The sequence below is a fragment of the Belonocnema kinseyi genome, chromosome 7, assembly GCF_010883055.1.
Source record: "Belonocnema kinseyi isolate 2016_QV_RU_SX_M_011 chromosome 7, B_treatae_v1, whole genome shotgun sequence".
Classification (NCBI taxonomy): domain Eukaryota; kingdom Metazoa; phylum Arthropoda; class Insecta; order Hymenoptera; family Cynipidae; genus Belonocnema; species Belonocnema kinseyi.
In genome coordinates, this window is record NC_046663.1 from 121,898,326 (window position 1) to 121,925,779 (window position 27,454).

The window sequence follows — 27,454 nt, forward strand, 5'->3', positions numbered from 1 at the left end:
AATATGAATTTTGAACCAAAACAGTTCATGAATCCTGAGAAACGGTACATTCATTTTGAAGTAAAGAAGTAGAAGAAGCAAATAAAATAACTTGAAATTCCATAGTTTTCCGATTCAAAAATTTCCAATTTTTGGCGCAGCATCTTTCCTCAGAATTTTTGTCAAAGAATATGAGAAGAGACAAGAAAAATATATTTCCTTACAAAAACAAGGCATACTTTTTAATATAGAGGATATGTCCAAATAATTACTATATAATAATTTGTCGAACCAGAAGGAATATGACTTTTCTGAACTTGAGACAATTCAAATAAAAAATTTCGCCGTTCACACGTAATAATGACACAAGTTATCAAAAATGCAACATATTATCGCACTGTAGAGCTATTCAACTATGAAAAGTAGAAAAGAACAAAAAGTTCTGATAGGTTTGCGGCTTTCAGTTGATGTGTAGTGACAACATCTTCAATCGGCTTGTCTGTGTTCGTTCCTAAAAGCGCTCAAGCTATTATTTTTAATTCGGTCACAAAAGTTTACTGGAATGCCATCGAGCAATAATATTTTAAAAAATCGCACGTTTAAAAACTATTCAATTTAAGCTGGTGTCGACTTGATCATCTCGAATAGTTGACTTGATCCCCTCGGATAGTCGACCTGTCCACCTTAGGCGGTTGATTTGCTTATCCATAATGTTCTATATTTGTCTTCTTTTGCCTACTTATTCTAGTCTATCTCTTGTCAAAGACTGGAAATGATAAAATTAAGTGAATCCAATAAAACCTGATAATTTATATAAAATATATAAAATCTGAGAGCATTTTTTATTCTTATAGGATAGTAAGGTATAATGAAATATAATTTGGTATGAAAAAATAGTGCATATTGGAAGTATACTGTTTGGAGCACCAAAGGTTAAAGACGCGGCGCTGCGTCTTTGTACTGCACTGAATTGTAAGATCGAAAAGCAGTTTAAACTGTTTACATATACTTTTAAGTTCAATAAATAGCAAATGTGAGGCTAAACGATTTTCCTTTGCTTACTTCTTCCAGTCTCTCTCTCTCTCTCTCTCTCTTTCTCTCTCTCTCTCTCTCTCTTCTAAGAATTCTAAGAATTAATTTTAAATTGATAGTTGAACATATAGTAACACCTTTATCCTCTAACTCTTGGAATTAACAAATTTACGTTAAAAATTAAAAATAATAAGCTTAATTAACTTTCCACCATGTTTTTTCTTATGCACTTCCTTATACTAGGTAGTCTGATAAGTACCTGAAAATTCTAAGAGATGGCATTAGTATTCACTAATGTGAACCATTTTCGTCGAGCTTGATCCTTCAAATGACGCCTATCAAAACTTCAGCCATTTATGTTTACGCATTTACAAGTTACAGCACTGAGAAGCGACTAACCTCCGAGTTTTTTTTAATATGGAAAAATCTGAGTTTCGAGTTTTGATCAAACACTACTATCTTCACAAGAAAACGATATCCGAGACCAAGGACAAGCTGGATAAGTATTACCCGGACTCTGCACCGTCGATTGGAACGAATCATAAGTGGTTTACCGAGTTACGTTGTGGCCGTACGAGCACAGTTGATGCTGAACGATCTGGACGCCCAAAAGAGGTCACTACACCAGAAAATGTCAAAAAAATCCATGATATCATGTTGAATGATCTCAAAGTGCAATTGAGAGAGGTAGCTAATGCTGTTGGCATATCATTGGAACGTGTGGGCAATATCGTGCCTTCAGTTTTGGGCATGAAGAAGCTCTGCGCGCGATGGGTGCCGCGTTTGCTCACAGTGGACCAGAAACAAATTCGTGTGACGACTTCCCAGAAGAACTTGGCATTATTTTCGCGTAAGCCTACCGAGTTTTTGCGCCGATTCATAACCATGGATGAAACCTGGATCCACTACTACACTCCTGAGTCAACGCAACAGGCAAAACAGTGGGTTCCACCGAGCCAAAGTGCTCCGAAGCGTCCAAAAACGCAAAAATGGGTCAGAAAGGTTATGGCCTTCGTATTTTGGGATGCACATGGCAAAATATTCGTGGACTATATTGAAAAAGGTAAAACCATAACCGGAGCATACTATTCATCATTATTGGACCGATTGAAAATCGAAATCGCCGAAAAAGGACGGCATTTGAAGAAGAAAAAATCGATTTATCATCACGATAATGCGCCTGTTCATTCATGCTTAGTTGTACAAGCAAAATTGCATGAAATCGGCTTCGAATTGGTTCCTCAGCCATCGTATTTACCAGACCTGGCCCCCAGCGACTATTACTTGTTCCCTAACCTGAAGATATGGCTCGCTGGTAAGCGTTTTTACCTAAATAAGGAGCTCATAGCTGAAACTGAGGCGTATTTTGGAGACCTTCCGATCGAGTACTTTTCGGACGATATCAAAAAGTTAGAAAATCGTTGGACTCGCTGTATCGATCTAAAAGGAGAGTATGTTGAAAAATAAAACCGACTTTGGCCAGAAAAACGTCTCCGTGTTTCATTTTTCAGGGACTTATCAGACTGCCTAGTACTTTTACTTTTTAGGTCATGAATGGAGTGCGATCTCCCCGTGTCAACAGACCTTTAAATTTTGACTCAGCGACCCTGAAAACATATAACCTCTTTGCTTTCTGTCACGGGAAGCTCTTTTGAGCATCTACAAGAACAGTCTGGCTCTCTAAATTTTAAGCCTCTAACTTCAACCATTTATTTTTCTTCGTGTAGCTTTCTAACTCTGAGGCTTCAGTTCCTAAGGATTGTCGGGAATATTCAGAAACATGTTTTTCATGCACTTTTTATCTTGATTGTTACAAGATTTGGATTCAGAGACCAAAAATCTACGAGAAACGAATGGCAAAACCTATCTACATCTACGATAATAAGAAATCGGTCAGCAAAATTCATTTTTAGATGGCATTCGAATACATTGATTGTATTCGATATATCCAGTCGGAACAAGCATTAAATGGCATTCGAATTATATGGTAATTTAGAAGCATTAAACATTTTCCAGAATAAACTTATTTTTCATGAAGCTATTGATATTTGAAGATTGATTTCCCATCTTCTTTATACAACATACTATATACCTTGACCCCACATCCCGACAAGGACCCCCTGGCTACTGCGTTTTAGCGGGCCCCTATCTCCTTCCCCATACATTTTTAAATATAATAAGCGTAAATTTTGCATGTTTATTTACAGGAAATTTCGAAAAGGCTGAAACAATTTGTGCTCATTTTGCTTATTGTAAAAAAAGTAGCTGATTAGCCGCGGGCCACATGCCGTCCCGCTACCCCTGACTGCAGACGGCCTAGCCACCCCTTTGTGGAGGCAATGTTCTGGACTGGCTTCGATTTGTGGTCTATCTATGGTCAAAATTGACGAAGGTCATTCCTGAGTTGCGGGCTTAGATACCCCTTTGAGCATTCTTTCCCTCTCCAATTAACGATTCTCTCATTCTCATGGTCACCTTTTTCCAAAATTTTCGATCCACACTTTCTCAAGGCTTAGTACTATAATTTTTATTTTCATTATATTTTATATAACTACAAAGAAACCTCGATGGCTCAGACGATATCGCGTCAGGCTTTCGTGAAGGAGAACTGGGGTTCGGTCCCTCAGCCAGTACAAATGCAAATTTTTCTATGTACTTCTACCTGGGCTTCGGTGGTTCGAAATCCACCTTGAACTGGAGGTCTGTTCAGAAAAATCTAGCGTGGTACCAAGGATAAATAAGCTTTGTCAAGGGCCTGACCTTGGTGATCGAACTCGATTTTGAGAAGATTCGAAAATGAGTCAGCGATTTTCTTGCGCTTAGGTCTCCTAGGAAGGAACGACGGCGGATGGTCGCAGGGCGCTTTCGCGTAATGGCCACACACATATCCACTTACATGAAACACCAGGATAGTGCTTCGAATCTGTGCATCTAACTGATGACCTCGGAGCGAAGCTCCGTGCATCCTAGTCTGACTGCACTCTCTAACATTCGGCGAAGATGGCCATACAAAGGATTACTGCCTTGAGAATAAGCACGGGTGTAGAACAATAGACTTTATAGCTTAAACAGTAGGGGGCGCGTGAGGCTCCCCACCCACATCACAATTGACAATCAACTGACTATATAACTATAGAAAAACAACACTACAAACAACAAAAAAGACAATAACAGACATAATCGGAATCAAAGAAAAGAAGCATCCACTTTTTTTAGAACCAGATAAATAAAAAATACAACACTCGCATTGTACTAATGATCACGTGGTTTTCGATTCGAAGTAGTAGAGAAAGACGGTATTACCCCCTCAACTACTGAAACAATGCGATATCAGATTCCGGGAAAATGGGTTAGTTAAGTTCAAGGATTTCGTTTTAGTGGGTTGGGGCTTTGGTCAGTCTCTCACTCACCTTCGCTTCTTGTGGGCTATGAGCTTTTATTAAGGGCAAATTGTCCTCAAAGTTCGAATGTGGTTAGTGCGTCATGCATTTTTACAGTGCTCCTTGTAAAAAGTAAAAAATCTATCTATCCATCCATCCACCCATGCATTCACCCACCCACATGAGGCCATTTTCAAGCAACACCGATACTGAAACTAAAACGACAGTTTGTTGTATATTGCAGTTTTATATGATAGTAATATATTGTATATGTAGAACTATCTTAATGCAAATAATAAAAATATTTTCTTAGTTCATCAGACTGGAAAATTATAAACATTCTTTTCTTGACCTTAATAAAAGATTTAAAAATTAAAAGCTATTCGAAATTATGTTAAATTTTTTCAATCTTAAGAATAAGGTACCCATCTAATCGAATGCATTCTTTAAAGCTTATTTGGCACCACATAGAATTTCTTAAAGTTAGATAAAAGGAAAATAATGGACTTAATTACCTGGGCATTATTTTAGACTGTTATGCTATTTAATTAAAGCGTATATTGATCAACTAAAATCTATGTCAACAAATTGAAATAAGGTAACAATTTTAGAAAAGTTTCATGATTTATGTGTAAAAATCGTCAATCAAATTTTGTTGAAAAACTTCAAAAAAAAAGGAATTATAAATGTTTTTTTGGTATTAATATCGAGAATAAAGTTATAAACTTTCTGTTTAAAAAATATTTCGCCTAATGAAGGGAAGGAATCACCCACTGTTCTGCCCGGTAACAAGCGTTAAATTCAGAAAAATTAAGAATTTGTATTCCTATGAATACGCGATTTTCCCCCGTCTAAAAATCCCCCAAGGGGAACAGAAAAATTGCAAATCCTATTCCTCTCAATCGACTTAGTAAAATTTAACGAAAGCATTTATTTAACCTATTTTTCATTATTAACTCTTTTTATAACTTATAAATTCGAAAAATATACAAATTCATATTTATTTATATTATAATAATTTATTTAAACGTCTTGAAAAATACAACAAAAGAATCTATGCAAATGTGTGAATTTAAATAATTTTAAGTCTATGGAGGCAGAGTTGAATGGGTGAGAATTAAAATTTCAGAATTTATATTCCGCATGAAGGAATTAAAACAACTTATTACACATATTTATCTATGCACCTGACGATTTGAGGATGAACCTTTAAGCTTTCCAAGAGACAGATGATAAGTCTATGGAAGGTCGAATCGAAAGCTTTCCGATAATCAATCCAGGCCATCAATAGGTCACGCTGGTAGAATACTGCATCTTTGCAGACACATCTATCGACGAGCAGGTTCTCCCGATATCCCGAGACGCCTTTCTTTGAGCCTCGTTGTACATACATTTCTTGCCACACAGGTTCAATTGCCCGAACAACCCTATCATTTAGGATAGCTGTGAATAGCTTATACAGTGTGTTCAGACAAGTGATTGGCCTGTCATTCTTCGGGTCAGCTAAGTTTCCTATTTTCGGCAGGAGTATTGTGTGCTCTTTCACCCACCACTCCGGAATCGGCTCTTCTGACTTTAAATATGAGGTGAAAATACGGGCCAAATGCTGATGGGTTGAAGGAAACTTCTTCCACCAGAAAGTTTTGATACAATCTGCTCCCGGTGCGGAATAGTTCTTCATCCCTCTTAATACTTTTTTCACTTTCTCGGTAGTGATAGGTGGGAATTCTTGATCAGGTGTTATAAGTGCATCACACAGCTCCTTGAAGCTATTTATATTTTCTGAGTCTTCGTCCAGTCTATGCTGCACTTCGTAGACTTTTGTCCAAAATACTTCGACCTCCTCTGGTTTGGGCGGGTTGTCGACAGTAACTGGAGGGTCTTGGAAGAGTCGAAATGGGTCAGAGAAAAACCGTTGATTTTCTTTGACCTACCTTTCCCTCCGCTCTAGACTACTCTTAGCGTCAGATAGTATACGTTTTCTCTCAACTTTCTCTCAACTTTCGAACCTTGGCGGTAAAACTCCGACCAGATGTGATGTAATTAATCACACACTAAATGCGGGACGCGTACTGTCTTGCTCAGCCTACCTTTATGGCAAGTTGATGCATTCGTCTTCTGGTCTTATGGTCAAACGTTGGTTTTGTTTTATGGTTTGCATCGCCCAAAGCTCTCGCTGCATTATACACACAATAATTGATAGCCCAGAGGTCGGATTCTTCGGAAAAATGTCCATCGCTCATCCTCTAATGGATGCCTGCCCGCGGTTGGTCTTAGTGTCGCCTCTCTTTCTCTATTGCCGGCTTGTTCAAGCTGTGGTAGAGTAGGTGTTCCGCTTACATAGGCCCTTTTTGGAGTAGTCCGTCATGGTTTCGCAGACGCTGCTGCGAAAAGTGCGATAGCTTCGGGTGTTTCTCGCACCACAAAGCATGCAGCCGTGCCATGTAACCTCGATCAGGGGCCACACTCGCATTGTAGCACTCTAGCAAGTCAGTGTTTAGTTGGTCCATCCACCAAAAGGTCCCGAGATTCCGCTGATCCATCGCATTGCATCCATTTTCATTGGCATCCCTCAGCTTAAAGAATGATCGGCATTTTTGGCCTATGTGGAACTAAACGAGGAGCTGTCATATAGACTCAGTCGTACAGGACATCCGAAAGTGGGTTAGATGTCCTGAAGAGTGAGGCAAAAGACGGAGGTTACACGCTGTTACCGCTGTCAGGGTTTTGACCACATGGCTGCAAAGTGTAGGGCTTCTTATAGGACCAATTCATTTCGAAGATGCGTTACAGAGGGCCATAAGTATCCAAAGTGGGTTGGCACTCCACAGTGCTTCATCTGTGCCTCACGAACGGAGAAAACCCGGACTGATCACCTACCGGGCAAAATTCGGTGTCTTAATTTTTCCGTACACAATAAAGCAACAGATAGCGATAAGTGAATATTTTTACTGAAGCTGCTAAAGAAACCCATCGAAGAGAACTGTGTTATAGATATTCATTTAAATACTGGATAAAATTTATTGATAACAAGTTATTGCTAAAATGATTTTGAAATTGTGTAGGTTTTAAAGATATAACTTAGTCGAGAAAGTTTGGTTAAGAATTGAAATTTAACATACCTGGCTGATTTTAAAAGGGTGTCGTCGTACTAAAAATTAATTCTGGTAGCCCAGTTTATAAAAATACATCTTCTTCGAGGAAGTTTGGTTAAGAATCAAAATTCAATACACCTGAATGATTTTAAAAAGGCCTTGTCGTACTAAAAGTTAATTCTGATAGTCCAGGTATAAAAAATTCATCTTGCCCGAGGAAATTCCGTTGAGCATTGAAATGTTATACACCCGGATGCTTTTATAAGGATCTCGTCGTACTAAACATTGATTTTGGTTCTCTAGGTATTAAAAACACGTCTTCCCCGAAGAAGTTGGTTGAGAAATGGAATTCAACATACCTGGATGATTTAAAAAGGTCTTGTGGAACACAAAATTAATACTGGTAATCCAGGTATGGAAGGTACGTCTTCTTTGTGAAATTTTGGTTAATAGTTGAAATTGAGCATATCTGGATGATTTTAAAAAGGCCTCGTAGTACTAAAAATCAATACTGGTAGTCCAGGTATTAGAAATATACCTTTTCCGAGGATAGTCGGTTGAGAATTAAAAATTTTAGATACTTTGATGATTTTAAAAAGGTCTCGTGGTACTAAAAACCAACACTGGTAGCTCAATATCAGTTTTAAACGCAAGTAACATCACACAACCCCAAAATATTGCCGCTTTACCTGAACTGAAATTAATGAAAATTTAAATGTTTTCAGTTTAAATTCTGTAGATTTGAGGTAAACATTCTTACAGAAATTATTGCCTGATTTGAAAAAAAATATATCTCCAATGTCCATATCGGTGGACTTGAGGCGATATGGTTCAAACCATACCTTTGAGAATTTTTAAAGGGTTCGATGCAGACGAAACCCTTTAGAAAATTTGACGGTTCTAACCTGAACCTCTTCAGAACCCTTTATTACTGGGACCAAGCTGAAAGGCTTCGATCCCTGAATATAATTACTTTTTGCAGAATTTGTTCGCCATTTAGGATTGAACAATTCATATTTTTTAATTCTGACCATAAAGAACCCCGCGAAAAATGCATGGGAAAATGTCTTTCGGTTGATTTGGGGATAACTTGCTAATTTTGTAGGTTATAAGGGCCCAATGAAATATCCATAAAAAAATTTCAAAAGAAATGGATAGTTTTATCGCTGCACGGTGCCAATCGCTCAAAATCACAGCACAAGAATATCCGTACAGCATTTAAAGCAGAAACTATGACAAAATCAATATCATGCATTAAACTGTGTTAAAAATTAGGTTCGTCTCACAGAGTGCGCTTCTTGCAACGGCCGAAAGCTAAGCGCTCAATATTTTTAATAAACTGCAACACGCTCTGTTTCGAGGCAGCAACGTGATAAAATAAGGTCAGTATCAAGTGCGGTAATGCCTATCATATGAATCACCTGCTTTTGCAACGTTCGAAAGCTAGGAGCTCAATATTTTAACTAAGTTACAACATTCACAATTTAAAGGTAGCAAGGGTGCTTCAATAAGGGCGTTTTTGTAAATCATATATACCGTCTACTTATCTCAACGACCGCACTTGATCTTCGCCTTATTTTATCAGCGTTGACCACCTGTAATAGTAAGTGTTGCAGACAATTCATAATATTAAGCGCTTCGCGTTCGAACATTGTGAGAAGTTGGCGATATATATGATTTGAACAATTGAATTTGATACTGGCCTCATTTTATAACCTTTTCTGCTCCAAAACAGTGAGTGTTGCAGTCATTATCAAATATTGAGCGCTTTATTTTCGCAGTTAGCGTGAAGCGGGCGATTCATATTATTGACATCACTAAACTTAATACTGACCTCATCTAAGCACCGTTGCTACCCATAAATTGTTAATGTTGAAGTTTAGTTAAAATATTGAGCCCTTAGCGTTCGGCCGTTGCGAGAAAAGGAAGATTCTTATGATTGGCATTACCGCACTTAATACTGATCTTATTCTATAACCATTACTGCTTCAAAACAGTGAGGGCGCAGTTGTTTAAAAATATTGATAGCTTAGCGTTTGGCCTTTGCGAGAAGCTCGCAGTGTAAGACGGATGTAATGTTCACCAAATTTTTGAGCAGAATACTTATTCTGCGTTGTTTTTGCTTCCAATGCTATACGGATATATCATATGTTCTGATTTTTAGCGGTTGACACCGTATAGCGTTAAAACTGTCGATTTTTATTTTATTTTTTTTTATTTTATGGATATCTCATTACGCCCTTATAATCTACAAAATTATCTAGTTTTTTACAAAATCCACGACAAAAACATTTGCATAGATTTCTTTGTTGCATTTCATAAAACGTTTAAATAAATTATTGTATATAAATAAATATAAATTTGAATATTTTTCGAATTTATAAGTTATAAAAAGATATAATAATGAAAAATAGGTTAAATAACTGCTTTCGTTAAATTTTACTAAGTCGATTGACAGGAATAGGATTTGCACTTTTTCTGTTCCCGTTGGGGGATTTTCAGACGGAGGAAATATCGCGTATTCATAGGAATACAAATTCTTAATTTTTCTGAATTCAACGCTTGTTACCGGGTACTTCATCTTATTAACATTTTCCAAAATTTGATCGCAAAAATTTGATCGATAAAAAAACCTTTAGTTTTTACTTTTGATTTTAAAATCACTCTTCGTAATCCAAATAAAACGCCCTAAGGTAAATGTCCCATTTTGGGCCAGTGACTCAGTTTGTGCGAATGCTCACATGCTGTAGGTAAATCCATGGTAATCTTGAATTTAATGACACAAGTAATAATTTATTCACATGCTAGAATGGATTAAAGATATTTTTGATATAGGTTTTATAGTTATTTTATTACGTATTCGTTTTCTTTAAACGTTATATAGCCACGCGTGTCGCCATCTGTGGCCGACCCAGCATAAAATTACTCTAGGCTTGTTAGTTCGGGAGTTGACAGGCTGCATATTTTTTCGTGTTAACAGTGCTAAAAAAATTTTGTGGTGCGAATGTTTCATTAAAAAGTATGTAATAATTATAAGTTTTTCGAATGTGTTCTTCAATATAACAGAAAGCTAATGAATAACACAGCCACACAAAAAAAAGTGTGCGGATCTGGTAACAAGACACACGTATTCCTATGGATTTTGGGGCGCTGAATTCAAATTCGGTATCAAAAATTACCCATCATGTCATGGTTGAGCCATAACCTCAAAAAATTCCAAAAATTCATGCACTGAGGCAAATAAGTTTCAAAATAATCCCAGTGATGCAAATTTTTACTTTAAAAACATGTCAACAACTATGAAGGATCAACCCTTGCCTGATATCAACTTATTTAACATAACTTTAACCAACAGAACCTGACCTCACCTAACCTGAATTAACAGAAATTTATTGAACTACACGTAAAGCTCTGGAAGCATCTTTTCCCCGTAGCAAATATGTGCTACATCCAATGGGTCAACTCGAGCCTAACCTAGAAATAAATCTAACCTAGCCTAACCTAACCTAATCTAACCTCACGAAACACAATTAAACTGATTGTATTGTCCCGTTGTGTTTGCGGTACTGTTTCATTCCGCTTCTGCTTGACCTACATAGAGGTTTAACCTATCCTAACCTAACAAAACCTGACCTAACCTAACCGATTACGCTGGCAACCCTGTTTTTGCGTTCTTTCATATTTTGACATTAATAGCAGTAAATGTCTGGAGTTTCGTAACCGCTTTTTGCTAGCTGAGTCCCTGGGTAAACGGTGTTATTGCCGTCATGTCAGACACAGGTAAAAAGTGTATTATGATGCAGGGAAAAACCCTAGTACCGGCGTCTGGTCAGGGTGAGAAAGCGGGCTCTCCGACGTCGTCATCATGCAACCGTAGCTCTTCATCAATGGATCACTTGGTTGGTGTAGAGTCTCATGCTACAAGGAAAAAAACCGCGAGCATTTCTCAATCGCATGTATGTTGTATGTATGTTGTATCGTCTAAAAAATTCAAACAACGAAAAGTGCCGCAAGTACTCTACACCAATTACATGGAAAAACCCCGTTATTGCGAAGGACTACTAGTTTTGCATGAATTCCGTCAAAGGGTTCAACGCCAAAAATAAAAATAACATTTCGTACATTAATGTGTGCACAGTCACAAGAGCCATTGAAATCAATAAAAATGCACGCCAGACTGATTTAAGCGCTTTAGAAGATGATAGAATGGAAGTTGAAAGTCAACGTCACGGAGATGGTAGTGAAACTAGTGATCGAGCAGAAAATAGTTTTGATGATTCCGATGAAAATGACGAAAAAGATGACGAATATGGCGTGCATAAAATGAAATTGAAGGTTCCAATATTAGTGTCGCAACTAGAACTGAATGATTCTATTAGAGATCTTGGATTACCGAAAGCTGGCGTTGAATTTGCCGCTTCATTTCTAAAAAGAAAAAATCTTCTAGAGCCAAAGACAAAAGTTTTATTCTATCGCGACAGGGACAAAGAATTCAGAAAGTATTTCGATAAAGACGGAGGGACGTCTTTAGTGTACTGCACTGACGTTAGCGGACTAATGAACCACTTGAAGAAAAATGTGTACAGAGAGAAAGAATGGCAACTTTTTATTGATTCGTCAAAACGCAGCATTAAGGCTGTTTTACTGCATAACACGAATACTTACGCTCATATCCCTATAGCTCACTTAACGGTCATCAAAGAAGAATATAACAATGTTAAAATGCTTCTTGAAAAAGTTAATTACACGAATCACAAGTGGAAAATATGTGGTGATCTCAAAATCATAACAATGATATTAGGCCAACAATCGGGTTTCACGAGAGAGCCATGCTTTATATGCCTGTGGAATAGCAGAGGTCGAGCCAATCATTACAGCAAAAAACATTGGCCTTTAGGAGATTCATGCAAACCTGGTTCATATAATATCATCAACCAAAGCCTCGTTGATCCAGAAAAAATTTTACTACCACCCCTCCACATAAAGCTTGGGCTCATGAAGCAATTTGTCAAGGCGTTAGACAAAGATGGACAATGCTATAAGTAGATATCCCTTAAATTCCCTGATGTGTCAGACGCTAAATTAAAAGGAGTCTTTGATGGACCACAGATTCGAATATTGACAAGAGATACTAATTTCGTGAGCCACATGACGAAAATTGAAATGGACGCTTGGGAAAGTTTTAAATCAGTAAACGCAAATTTCCTCAGTAACAAAAAATGTCCAGACTACGAGAATATTGTTATGAAAATGATAAGAAACTACAAAAAGTTAGGCTGCTTGATGAATTTAAAACTTCACTTTCTAGATTTTATTTCTAGGTTAAGCTCGAGTTGACCCATTCGCTGTAGCAAAAATTTGCTACTGGGAAAATATGCTTCCAGAGCTTTACGTGTAGTTAAATAAATTTCTGTTAATTCAGGTTAGGTGAGGTCAGGTTCTGTTGGGTAAAGTTATGTTAAATAAGTTGATATCAAGCATTATTTTGAAATTTATTTGCCTTAGTGCATGATTTTTCGTCATTTTTTGAGGTTGTGGCTCAACCATGAAGTGATGAGTGATTTTTGATACCGAATTTGAATTCAGCGCCCCAAAATCCATAGAAATAAGTGTGTCTTGTTACCAGATCCGCACACTTTTTTTTGTATGGCTGTGTTATCGAGCAGGAAGCGCAAGATAAATATATTATCGAGCACGAAGCGCGAGAACCAACAGTCACGCGCCCTAGACGCGCTTAATCTTGCGAGCGAAGCGAGTCGCGCGCTTAGCACGCGATGAGAATGTGCCCACGAAGTAAACTGATTTTTTTATATACTTTGGGCGCCCCTCAAATAAAAAGTTGTTTTGATACCTCAATCGGCTGGACTCTATTATATGTTTCCAATTTCTAGAAATAAAATTTTTTCTAATTTCTGAAGAAACTCTTGAAACATGTACCAAATTCCCCAATATAAATTTATTTTTTATATATTCTTTATAGCGGTAGTTTCCAGCTACATAATCTATTTTAAAAAACACTTGTTAAAGATTTTACTGAAATATAATGCATATCAACACAATTTAAAAACAGCTTTGCTTATTTCACCATTTTTCAGTGCAGTCACAGCCTCTTCATATTCAGATAATTCGAAGACTTTAATCCCAAGTTTTTCGTAGGAAAGGTAACGATCAGCCATAGCCTGTACAAGAGATAATCCTCTTGGGAACGTGTATGGATTTATGTTCACACCCAGGATTTTCAGTTCCTTTTTATAGAGCTGAAACACATTTGTTTTTTATTATTTACGTTTTTCCGATCGAATTTTTAACTTCTTTCGCAGTAGAAAAACTGTACCTGGAAGGGTTCAACAGAAATTTTTGTTTTGGGATTCGCTATACCAAAACAACATAAACGGCCTCCTGGTCCCAAAAGCTGCAATGCTGATTCTATGGCAGGTCCTGAACCACTACAATCTATCGCCAAATCGTATTCGTTTTCCTTTAAATCCTGTGGGCTTTTAGTACTGTAACCTAAATCTAAAATAAAATAATTTTTCGTACGTTAATTTAAATATTAATTAATTTACCAAAAACTTTTTGAGTTTAGAACTATTGTATACTTTGCATACATCTTATTTATGACCGATTGCAATTTAAATTGAACAGAGAGCTTCAGATTAGAGAGTTATAATATTGGCCTCTAAATATATCATTCTTTAATGCAAATAAAGAAATATGTATTTCATAGTTTAGCCGACAAAAATTTATCGAAGGAATTACGAGCAAAAAATTGGTACAAAAAATTGATATAAACTATAATTTAATGGAAATTAGTGCTTTTCTTAGAGATCGTGTAACTTTTGCACATAGAAAATATGTTTACAGAAATTTTTCCAAAAATTAAAATGAACATTACGAACGAAGACATAGAGTGAAGAGGCAGCCTCTAAAAACAAAAGTAAATATTTAAGTCGATGGATTGCAGTCACTTAATAAGTGTAAACCAATTTTCTTAAAAACTTTCATTTAAAATAACTTGATACAACTTGAAAGTAATCCAAATTTGTTGAACATTATCTGCAATATTCCCGCGAAAAATCTAGTTTTAATATTTATAGAAAAATTGTCACCATTCTGAAATTTTCCAACTATTTCATATTTTCTTTAGACCATTCTATATAATATTTTTTCCTAAATCATTTACAAAAATCCATATTAAAATAAATATATAATCAGTAGACACGTACAGCTTTTCAAACAAAACAAAAATATGCCAGTCTTCGACAGATTTTGAAAGGTGGAAGGTTAACTTCAACAGCTCTTAATGCAGAGAAAAACTGGTAGTAAGCACTTTCATAGGAACCACAACTATCAGTATAGTGGCGCATCTGTCGCCCACTACGGTTAGCCAAAGATCTATCCATGTCTGATTGACGTATGTGGCCTCCAAAGAAAATATCGGCTTTTGGTGTGGTTTGATTTTATTTACGTAAACAGTGTAATCGCATTTCAAGGGAGACTAGGTCAATTCAATCTCATAGTGTTTATATAATTGCAGAAACGAAAAGTGCAAATTGTGTCAAAATGAGCTAAAATCGTTCACGTAATATTGACGTAATATTTATAAATATTATTAAAATATTGATTAATCTTAAGATTGTGAAAAAAAAACTTTCTAGCTCCACTGGCATATGACCCCAGGTCCTTCAGAGCATCAGATCGGCAATTTGAAGGACCTGGGCTCATATCCCAGCGGAACTAGAGAGTATTTTTTTCAAAATCTTAAGATTAATCAATATTTAAATAATATTGATTTAGACCAGAAGACAAAACAAAATTAACATATAAATTTTTTATCAATTTCCCTGGCAAAAAACTTACATAAATAATAAAATATAATATAACTTTTTTTATGATGTAAAGATTTGGAAACACCAAATCCAACCAATTAATCGACCGACAATGCAAATAAATTGTAGAAAAATTATTTCTTCTGTCTTACGGTCATGGCAAAATAAAAACAAATTATCATTTCAAACTCCATTTATTTTTAGAACAAATTTAAACTTCGACGACGACGCGACGTTTCGGCATCACTGTGTGCCTTTTCAAGAGTATCTTAATAGTAATTATAATAAGCTAATACATAATAAAAGTAAATATAAATAGTTGAAAACATTATTATTCATGAGTAAAAACATTTTAAAAAAAGAATACCTTATTTTAAAACGATTTGTATGCGAAATAACAATCATTTCAATTTTGGAGTCAATACGAGTCAAATTTTTGTGTCATATTTAAAATAATTTGTGCGTTATTATAAGTTTCAAAAATTAAGACTCCAAACAATTATTCAGGATGAGTAAAAGAAAAGAGCCTCATAAAATTTAATAGGCTTTTTCCAGCGTAAAAACTACATTATTATCGATATTTAAAAACTTCAATGTGTTTTGCAACAATGACGAACATATGACTAGGAGATGATTACGGCGGTAAACCGTTGACGGAGATAAAGGCAGCATATAAAGTGAAACATAATTATTGGCCAAGTTTCCATAGAATTACTGATGAAGAAGCGCGAACTTGAATTAAATTTAAATTTAAAAAATTTAAAGAAAAATCTTCTTATAACTAAACAAGGATGACATTAATTAATTATGCTTTGGTAAATTTTATTAATATTTAAAATTTCATTTTGTAAATTAACAGAAATATTTCGAAATTTGTTTATGAATAAAGATTCAATAATACGTCTTCATCAACGATTTACCGCCTTAATTATCTCCTAGTCATTTGTTCGTCGTTGTTCCAAAACACTTTGAAGTTTTTAAAAATCGATAATAATGTAGTTTTTACGCTGAAAAAAGTTTCTTCAATTTTATGAGGCTTTCTCCTGTTACTCATACTCAATAATTGTTTGGAGTCTTACTTTTTTAAACTTATAATAACGTACTAATTATTTTAAATTTAACACAAAAATTTGACACGTATTGACTCCAATATTGAAATGATTGTTATTTCGCATATAAATCGCTTTAAACTAAGGTATTATTTTTACATTTTCATCAGAGAATGTATTAAATTTATGTACAATTTGCCCCCCCCCCCCCCAGTTTTTACCAAATGTCCACGTTTTGAGACCCCCTGAATCCGAAAAACAGGTCTTTACAAATGTGTCTGTCTGTCAAGTTCGTTAGCCAGCCATTTTGGAAGAAAATTCAGAAAGTGGACACATTTTCAATATTTTTGAGACCACTTTTTTCAAAATTCCAAAATTCTCTGTACGGTTATTAATAGTATTCAAAAAATTTAACAATTTATCGCAATTACTTTTTTCTAAAAATCAAAAATTACTGGAGTTATAGCATTTTCAAAACCCAAAAAAACAAACTGAAATGAACAATTTAAGCCAAACAACGCATGATACGAAAAAAAGTCTGGAGAAGAAAAACGTTGCTTTTTGAAAGCCCTACAAGGTTATGATAACAACTTTTTTCATTTGGTTGAAATGTTGAACATTCCAAATTTGATCGTACCAAAAATAATGAAAAATCCAAAAATTCCATTTTTTGGTCAAACTATGCAAGATATGAAAAAAATGAAAAAGCTTAAATTGCGCGCCCTGGAAAGAACTACAAATTTATAATAAATTACTTTTCGATACCAGTTACGAAAAAAATGACACCAAACTTTTTCATCCAAAAAATAGCTATAATTTTGTAATAGGACACGTAGTTTTTGCTTTAGTCCTAAAAATAACATTCTAAATAAAAATATTAAATTTGTTCGAAAAAACGACACAAGGTATGAACTTAAATTACCAGACAATAGTTATTCGCCTAAAAAGATCTATAAATTTATTATTAATCATTTTTCGATAGGACGAGTAGATTTTTTTTTAAACGTAAAACATAAAATTAAAAATTAAAAAATTAACTTTTTGGAAAAAGCACAGAAATGAAGAAAGAGGACATAGTCTCCTATATAAGACCATATATAGGTTTCTGTATTAGACCCTCTGCAGATGCGCAGTAGTTTTTATTTAATCGTAAAAAAAAATATTACAAATTTTTAAAAAAATTATAAAAACAAGGAAATAAGAATTAGTATGATTCAATTTTTATGCACATTATAAATTGTAATGATATACATTTATTGAAATGATACATGTTTTAGAGCAGCCAAGAATACAATTTCAAGCAAAATAAGAAGAAAACACAAAAATAATCATGATGAATACAATTTGCTTTTTATTTTGCAATTTTTTAATACGTCATCTCTGGCAGAGTTACATAAAAAATGTATTATAATTATTTATATTTACTTTTATTATGTATTAACTTATTATAATTATTACTTAGATACTCCGAAAAAGGCACGCAGTGATGCCGAAACGTCGTCGTCGAAGTTTAAATTTGTTTGGTTTATTCCTGTCGCACAAGAAGCTGTGCATACAGTACGTAAACTTTTATTCTGAGATTTTGAACCACGTATTCCCTTTTTGTTAGAGTTTAAAAGTGTTGACCTCCCTCGCCCCCATTTTACATCATTTCTGCTGACTACAATTTTTTTGTGAATTTAGAGGTTATCCTAAAATAATGAATGATTTTCATTTTAAAAAATGCAGTTGAACTGAATTAAAAAAAACGCATTTTCCACACAAAAAATAGTTTAATCATGAAACAGATTCATTTTTAACCAAAAACTTGCGTTTTCACAAAAAAAGCATTAATTCTCTTTCAAACTGAAAATCACCAAACAGTTAAATTTTCTACCAGTAAGTAAAATTTTTAAGCCAGAAAGATGAATTTTCGAAGTAAAAATATACATTTTTAACTAAGAAAGAACAAATTTTTAAGAAAGCAGTTACATTTTTATATAAATACTAACATTTGTTCCCATACATTTGAATTTTGAACCGAGAAGATTAATTTTCTACCAAACGAGACGAATGCTTAACAAAATATATCAATTTTTAACCAATTAGTTGAAGCTTCTACTAAAAAGATACATTTTCTATTTAAACTTGATGAGAACAATTTCCTGTATAAAAAAATTATTAATATCGTCCAAAAAGATTAATTTTTAACGAAAAGTATAGTTGATATTTCAATTAAAAGGATGAAATTTTTTATATTTATAACACTTGATTTGAATAAAAAGTGACTTATTTTCAACAAACTATAGTTTAATTGTACATACCTTTTTCATCAAATATTTAATTAGTTATTATCCATTTTATAGCTACTTAACTTTTATCAGCATTTATCAAAATTAAAAAAAATTGCGTTGTGTAGCATGTCTGGAGTTCGCATAAACATTCGACTTGCGTTTTAAAGCTGTAGGGAGTATATTTTCATAATCATTTTTTACGTAAAATATTTTCAGGTCTGGGGACCACTAAAAATAATAGTTAAGAAATTTTGTAGAAAAATAAAATATTTAGTTTGAAGCTGGGTTATTTTGTTAAAAATAGATTTTTTCTCAAATTTGATGATTCATCATTTTCGTGCAAAATTAATTAAATTGGGCGAAAAGTTAACTATTTTGTTGAAAATTTGATGGTTGAAAATTTACATAAACAAGTGTAGGCTGAAAACTGATTTCTTTAGTTGAAGATTTCTTTCTTTTGATGAAAATTAATCCTCTTGTTCTAAATTGAAACACTTGGTTGAAAATTTATACATTGGGTTGATGATTCGTTCTCTTACATTCTAATCAGAGAATGTATTATATTTTTGTGAAATTTGATCCCCCCTCCCAGTTTTGGTCAAATGCTCACATTTTGAGACCCCTGAATCTAAAAAACGGGTTTTTCCTAATGTGTCTTTCCATATGTTTGTATTTCTGTATGCCTGTATGTCTGTCTGTGAGCACAATAACGTTTGAAAAAATTAATCTATTAGATTGGCCTTTGATACACTCGTTTAGTGTCCTAAACTAAAGATCAAGTTCGTTAGCCAGACATTTTGAACAAAAATTTAAAAAGTGAATGCAGTTTAAATATTTTTAAGATAAATCAATTAAATATTATTAATGTGCGTTGGGATTATTACCCAAACAAAGTTGAAACGCCTTTCGCTTTATGAACTATGCTTATTTTTATATAACAAACAATGAACCTGCAGTATAATATTAATACTTGAAACTAATTCCTCTTGCCAAAATATCTAAATATTTTACTTGAAGTTACATATTTTAGGTCTTTTCTTCACTATGTGTTTAAACATTTTTATTCTAACTATAGTTTTTCAAAGATGGTGCCTTTTCTAACTGCGAAAAAAAGTTTATTTCTTGCATTCTGGTGCAAAGAATTTCTTTTCGTGGGCCATACGAACTCTTTTCTTAAGGACGTACACAATTTGTTTACTTGCATTGCATGATAATATATAACAAACTTACATAGAAAACAGTTGATCCTAATCGTATATTTTTCTTCTGAACGGATTGTACTTAGCGACTTAAATATTTTATGAAAATGTTTACATATTCTTTTTACTTACTTAAATTTTTTGCCATCTCTCTTCTTTTATCCTGAGGTTCACTAACTGTCACCGTTTTTCTTATACCATGCAAATGGAGAATAGATGCCCATAAAAGTCCAATAATTCCTGCACCAAGTAAGAGGATGTTACTCCCAACAGTCACAGGATTTATAATATCCCAACCATGTGCGAGACATGACAATGGCTCACTTAGCGCTGCTTGTTGAAGTTCTACTCCTTCCGGTATTAAGAAGGTCTTAATTCAGGACAAAATTTATAATGAATTCAAATTTTCTACGAGTCATTATTTTATTATGAAGTGATTAAATGCTTAAAATAATCATTTATACTAACTTGAGATTCTGGAACAAGGGTATGAGTGGACCAGCCGCCATTTCTAAATATACCAATAGTATTGTGTATGCCACCTCTTAAACAGTAATGATAATTTCCATTATGGCAAAATTTACATATCCCACATCCACTATTGGGATCAACAGCTACTTTGTCTCCAACTTTAAACGTTTTCACACCAGAACCAATAGCCTCAATCGTACCAACAAATTCATGACCAGGGGTGAATGGAGCATCTTCTTTGCACGGAAAATTACCCTGGAATTATAAAAGTCATTTATATATCATACTATTCATATTTCATACTATTTAACAGAAAAGTATTAAAAGATTATTGTTGATTTATATAAATAAAAATAGATGCAGAAAGCACTGCAGGGCCCCCCTAGGGCAACTGTCAACAATAAGAATGATACTGGCTCCTGTCTGTATGTTAAGGAATAAGTAGAACGCCAAAATGAAAATGGCCATGAAGAACCATTTATTTATAGCTGAGCTTGTATTTTCTAATATAAAAATTTCTAATGGAAAATGAATGCATTGAGTGGTCATTTACACCCGGCGAAGTACTGAGCCAGTAGTCTTGCCAACGTCAAGCCCAACCTTAGCGGACCAGTGCTGGCACAGTACTGGGTGAATTGGTCATGCCATATTCTAGCCAAAACTTGTCGAGCGAGTACTAGTGCATTACTGCGGGAATTGCGATTCAAATACTGTGCCAATACTGGCAAAAATCATAGATCATAGAATCAAACCGAAGGGCCTATGACCAGGGGTGGTCCCGAAGGAATTAACCCCAAAACGGAGGTGTGAAAACCGTGCCGAAAGCTGAATGGCACCTGGGTGAGGTGTCTAGAACGGTGACACTGGGATACCGGGCGACCTATCAGAGTACGCAGCCTTATTTTTGCACGCGGGGCTCTAAAAGGATAGAAAAACCCCTTTCCCTAGCTTTTCGTGGGAACAACATTGACAAAATCAAACATAGTTGTAGTTGGTGCAGTTCAAAACAAGAAAACGCGCAGGGCTCTCGACAATGGGTCGGCCAACAATGCCGACAACTCTAGAGCTGGGGGAGCCAATGAAAATGAATACAATGCGATGGCTTGGCGAAATCTCCGGACCTTCAGGTGGATGGAGCGACTAAATCACGACTTGCGGGAGTGCTACGATGCGAGTGTGGCCCCTGAGCGAGGTTACATGGCACGACTACATGCTCTGTGGTGCGAGAAACACCCGGAGCTATCGCCCTTTTCGCAGCGACGCCTGCGAAACCATGCCGAACTACTCCAAAAAAGGGGCAATTATTGTGTGTTTAATGCAGCGAGAGCATTGGCCGATGCGAACCGTAAAACAAAACCAACGGTTGATCATAAGACCAAAAAACGAATGCATCAACTTGCCATACAGATAGGCTGAGCAAGACAGTAAGCATCCCGCATTCAGTGTGTGATTGACTACAACACATCTGGCAGGAATTTTACCGCCAAGGTTCAAAAGTTTGCGAGCGAACTCCGGACCCGTTCTCACACACTTAACAAGTCAAACCTGCTGACCATCAGGCAGCATATTGTTGAGAGAATACGAGTACTATCTGACGCTAAGAGAAGTCTAGAGCGGAGGGAGAGGTGGGTCAGAGAAAATCAACAGTTTCTCTCTGACTTATATCGACTCTTTCAAGACCCGTCATTTACTGTCGACCATCCGCTTAAACCCGAGTAGGTCGAAGTATTTTAAAGAAAAGTCTACAAAGTGCAGCATAAACAGGACAAAGACTCAGAAAATATAAATAGTTTCAAGGAGCTGTGTGACGAGCTCATAATACCTGATCAAGAATGCCCACCCATCACTACCGAGGAAGTGAAAAAAGTATTAAGAGGGATAAAGAACTATTCCGCACCGGGACCAGATTGTATCAAAACCTTCTGGTGGAAGAAGTTTCCTTCCACCCATTAGAATTTGGCCCGTATTTTCATCTCATATTTTAAATCGGAAGAGCCAATTACGGAGTGGTTGGTGAAAGGGCGCCCAATACTCCGAAAATAGGCAACTTAGCTGACCCGAAAAATTATAGGCCAATCACTTGTCTGAACACACTGTATAAAATATTCACAACTATCCTAAATGATAGAATTGTTCGGGCAATTTAACCTGTGTCAAGAAATGTATGAACAACAGGGCTCAAAGAAAGGCGTAGCGTTATGTCGGGAGAAGCTGCTCATCGATAGATGTGTCTACAAAGATGTAGCATTCTACCAGCGTGACCTATCGATGGCCTGGATTGATTATCGGAAAGCTTTCGATTCGACCTCCCATAGACGTATCATCTGTCTTTTGGAAAGCTTAAAGGGTCATCCGCAAATCGTTAGGTGCATAGAGAGATTGATACCGCTTTGGAAAACCAGATTTACTATCTTATCTGGAAGAAATCGTATGACAACTAAGAAGGTCACCTTTCAGAGAGGTGTCTTTTAGTGCGACACCATGAGCCCACTCCTCTTTTGCCTTACATTATTGCCACTATCATCAGCACTTTGCGACTACGACAGGTACTTGTGCGGCAAACCTGCAGATCGAAAGTACAAGGTCACTCATGTATTTTACATGGACGATCTTAAGATCGTTGCTAAAAACAAAGGGTAGCTACATCTAGCTCTAGGGATTGTCGAACGATATACTAAGGAAATTGGAATGGAATTTGAGGTAGACAAATGCGCCAAGGTTTATTTGAAGCGAGGAAAGCTTAATGGCATCCCTGAAGATCCTGAGCTCGTTGATAGAAGCGCTATACGACACCTTTGCGTTGGAGAGACTTATACATAACTGGACGCACCACAGAGCCGCGTTCAGGAGATACGACGTCTACAAAGGATACTCTTCGAAGCAGATGCAAACGTCTCATCCGGCAAATTTCGTCTTCCGTCCATGGAACTACTCCGACTTCATTTGGAGTAGCTCCATGGACGAAGAACGAGCTCAGATCCCTTGATATCGGGACAAGAAAGGTTATGCACATGAACAAAAGCATGCATCTTAAGTCTTCTGTTCCGCGACTGCACATCGCACGCCGTGAAGGTGGTCGCGGAATATTGAGTCTTGAATCTCTTCACAACAGGTTTATACTGGGTATAGCACATAGAGTCGTAAATGGAAGAGACCCTCTTCTTAGAATAGTCAGGAATCACGAAGAAGTGGGCAAATGAGGGTTTCTGTACAAAGCAGCGGAGGAGGCTGCTGAAACACTCAGACTTGACTTCAGTATTAGGGGTGTGCAAAATGCATCAAATCTTATCTATCTCGAGTACTTACTCCTGAAATCGCGGATTAAGAAAGCACAAGAGAAAAACTTTCCTGAACAGCTTCTCGATAAGAGGATGCACGGTATCTTCCACTGAAATGTGGAGGATTAGTCAATGTCGTATGAGCTAACGTTTGCTTTCCTTAAATCCCCTGGATTGAAGTCTAGTACGGAGGGTTTCATTTTGGCATGCAAAGACGGTATCATTTCCACCTTATCATACCGTTGCCATATTTTGATCCAAGACATTCCCGATGATAGCTGCAAGGCGTGCCATGCACACCCCGCACATTTAGCTCACATACTATCTAGTTGTCCAACTCACGCGGGAAGGACCTACATTCAAAGGCACAATGCGGCACTAAGAGTGCTTTATTACCATCTCTGTCACTCTTACGGCATTAACCTTAATATCACTCCTCTAAATGCTACTAGGAAAATCGAGCCAATTGTGGAGAATGCAAAGTGCCGCATATAATGGAACTTTATATTTTCAAAAACTGTTTTTGTTGCACACTCGAGGCCAGACATGGTTCTTCTTGAGTTCGAGAAGCGAACCATGTTCGTTATCGAATTTTCGGCACCAGCTGACAAAAACATTATAGCCAAGGAGAATGAAAAGAAAGAGAGGTATAGAGACCTCATAAGGGAATTTCAACGATTGTACTTGAAATATTCTGTTAAATTAATCGCCTTATCATCAGCGCTCTTGGAGGTGATAAGCTTTCACTCGTTAATAGTCTGAAAAGCATTCCTGCGTGTCAACAATTTGCTAAAACACTTTCGGTAAAAATGCAGAAGGCGGTAGTCCTTAGATCGCTCCGTGTTCTCAGTGTGCACGAAACTTTTTCCGGATCGTCGTATTGATTCCTTCACAGACTGTAACCACTTATCTCACGGTTGTGAGACGTGGTTGTGGCTGAAATTTTACCGCGATTTCACTGGGATCGGGCGCAGTTTTTCAGATTAGCACTCGCTGCCGGCGAAATGCTGCAGTTGTCCTTATGATTTCACCGGGAGCGGGTGCTAATCTCGAAAATTGCACCCGCTCCCAGCGAAATCGCGGTGAAATTTCAGCCACAACCACGTCTCACGACCATGAAATAAATGGTTACAGTCTGTAACGGAATCAATACGACGACCTGGCAGAAGTCTTGTGCACCCTAAGGACACGGAGTGACGCAAGGATGACCGCATTCTGCATTTTTCCCGCAAGTGTTTTAGCATATTGTTCACACGCAGCGATGCTTTTCAGGCTACTAACCAGTGAAAGCTTGACACCTCCAAGAGCGCCGATGATAAGGACGATTAGTTTGACCGAATATTCTGGGTACAATCGTTGCAACTCCCTTTTCATTCTCCTTGCCTGTGATGTTTTTGTCAGCTGGCGCCGTAAATTCCAAAAGAACATGATTTGCTTCTCGAATTCAAGAAGAACCATGTCAGGCCTCGAGTGTGCAACAGAAACAATTTTCGAAAATATAAAGTTCCAGTATATACGACACTTCTCATTCTCGACAATTGCCTCGATTTTCCTAGGAGCATTCAGAGGAGCGATATTAAGGTTGATGCCGTAAGAGTGACAGAGATGGTAATAAAGCACTCTTAGTGCCGCATTGTGCCTCTGGACGTAGGTGCTTCCCGTATGAGCTGGACAACTAAATAGTATGTGTACCAAATGCTCGGGGTGGGCAAAGCACGCTCTGCAGCTATCATCGGGAAAGTCTTGGCTCAAAATGTGGCGACGACATGTTAAGGTAGAAATGACACCGTCTTGACATGCCAAAATGAATCCCTCCGTGCCAGACCGGGTGGTTTAAGGAAAGAAAAAGTTAGCTCAAACAACATTGACTGATCCTCCACATTTCTGTGGAAGATGCCGTGCATCCTCTTATCGAGGAGCTGTTCACGAAAGTTTATCTCTTGTGCTTTCTTAATACGGGCTTTTAGGAGTGAGTACTCGCGATAGATAAGATTTGACGCATTTTGCTCACCCCTAATACTGAAGTTAAGTCCGAGTGTTTCAGCAGCCTCCTCCGCTGCTTCCCGCGACCATCTTGACGGCGTGAGATGTAGAGTCGCGGAACAGAAGATTTTAGATGCATGCTTCTGTTCATGTGCATAAGCTTTCGTGTCCCGATATCAAGGGATCTGAGCTTTTTCCTCGTCCATGGTACCATTCCCAAATGAATAGAGTACTACCGGGACGGCGACGGCAGGCATGTTCGTTGCAGATACTTTGTTCCTCGCCGACATTACGGAAGACCAAATCTGCCGGATGAGACGTTTGTATCTGCTTCAAAGATTATCTTTCATAGATGTCACATCCTGAATGCGGCTCTGTGGCACGCCCAGGTATGTATAAGTCTCTCCAGTGCAAAAGTGTCGTATAGCGCTTCTATCAACAAGTTCAGGGTCTTCAGGGATGCCATTAAGTTTTTCGCGCTTTGATTAAACCTTGGCGCATTTGTCTAACCCAAATTCCATTCCTATTTCCTAAGTATATCTTTCGACAATTCCTAGAGCTAAATTTAGTTGCTCCTTGTTCTTAGCATAGAGCTTAAGATGAGATAGTAAATCTTGTTTTCCAATGCGTCATCAATCTCCGAAATTGATTCTTCCGACTTTAAATATGAGGTGAAAATATGGGCCAAATGTTGATTGGTTAAAGAAAACTTCTTCCACCTGAAGGTCTTGATACCATCTGGTCCCGGGCCGGAATAGCTCTTCATCCCTCCTAATACTTTTTTCACCTCCTCGGTAGTGATGGGTGGGCATTCTTCAGCAGGTGTTATGAGCGCACTGCACAGCTCCTTAAAGCTCCAAAATACTTCGACTTCCTCTTGTTTGCGCGGGTGATCGATAGTAACTGGAGTGTCTTGGAAAAGTCGAGATAGGTCAGAGAGAAACTGTTGATTTTCTCTGACCCACCTCTCTCTCCACTTTAGACTTCTCTTAGCATCAGACAGGATCCATATTCTCTCAATAATATGCTGCCTGATGGTCATCAGCTTTGACTTGTTAAGTGTGTGATAACGGGTCCTGAGTTCGCGTGCGAACTTTCGAACCTTTGCGGTAACATTTTGGCCAGATGTGATGTAGTCAATCACACACTGAATACGGGACACCTACTGCCTTGCCCAGCCTATCTTTATGGCGAGTTGATGCATTCTTCTTTTGGTCTTATAATCAACCGTTGGTTTTGTTTTACGGTTCGCATCGGCCAAAGCTCTCGCTGCATTATACACAACAATTGATAGCCCAGAGATCGGATTCTTCGGAAAAATGTCCAAAAAGCTCGTCGCCCATTTCAGCCAGATCTTTAAGCTTGAGAGAAACATGGGTGTTGATGTTTCTCCGGTTCACAAAGCATCGCTCTTCCTCTATCGGATGTCTGCCCGCTTTTGGTCTTTGTGTCGCCTCTCTTTCTCTGTTGCCGGCTTGTTCTGGTTGTGGTAGAGTTGCTCCATCTACCTGGAGGTGCCGAGATTCTGCCGATCTATTGCATTGAATCCATCTCCATTGGCTCCCCCATCTCCAGAGTTGTCGGCATTGTTGGTCAACCCATTGTCAGGAGCCCTGTGCGTTCTGTTGTTTTGAACCGCACTTACTACAACTATGTTTGATGTTGTCATTGTTGTACCCACGAGAAGCTAGGAAAAGTGGTTCGTCCATCCTTGTCGAGCCCCGCATGCAAGGATAAGGCTGCGTACTCTGAGAGGTCGCCCGATATCCCAGAGTCAACGTTCCAGACACCTCACCCAGGTGCCATTCAGCTTTCGGCACGGTTTCCACACCTCCGCTTGGGGGTTAATTCCTTCGGGACCACCCCTGGACAATTGTCCGCGACTG

At 37.1% G+C, this 27,454-nt stretch overlaps 1 protein-coding gene across 1 annotated transcript in view; it reads right to left on the reverse strand.

Moving 5' to 3' along the window:
- Positions 1-13,432: 13,432 nt before the first annotated feature.
- LOC117177115 (D-altritol 5-dehydrogenase-like) overlaps positions 13,433-27,454 on the reverse strand; it is a 32,939-nt gene continuing 18,917 nt past the window's right edge. Inside the window, exons 2-5 of the mRNA XM_033367608.1 lie at positions 20,305-20,562; positions 19,969-20,206; positions 13,821-14,002; positions 13,433-13,743 (exon numbers count right to left, since the gene is read on the reverse strand). Coding sequence (XP_033223499.1) covers positions 13,537-13,743; positions 13,821-14,002; positions 19,969-20,206; positions 20,305-20,562 — 885 coding nt within the window. The 3' untranslated portion in view covers positions 13,433-13,536. The remainder of the gene's footprint in view (positions 13,744-13,820; positions 14,003-19,968; positions 20,207-20,304; positions 20,563-27,454) is intronic.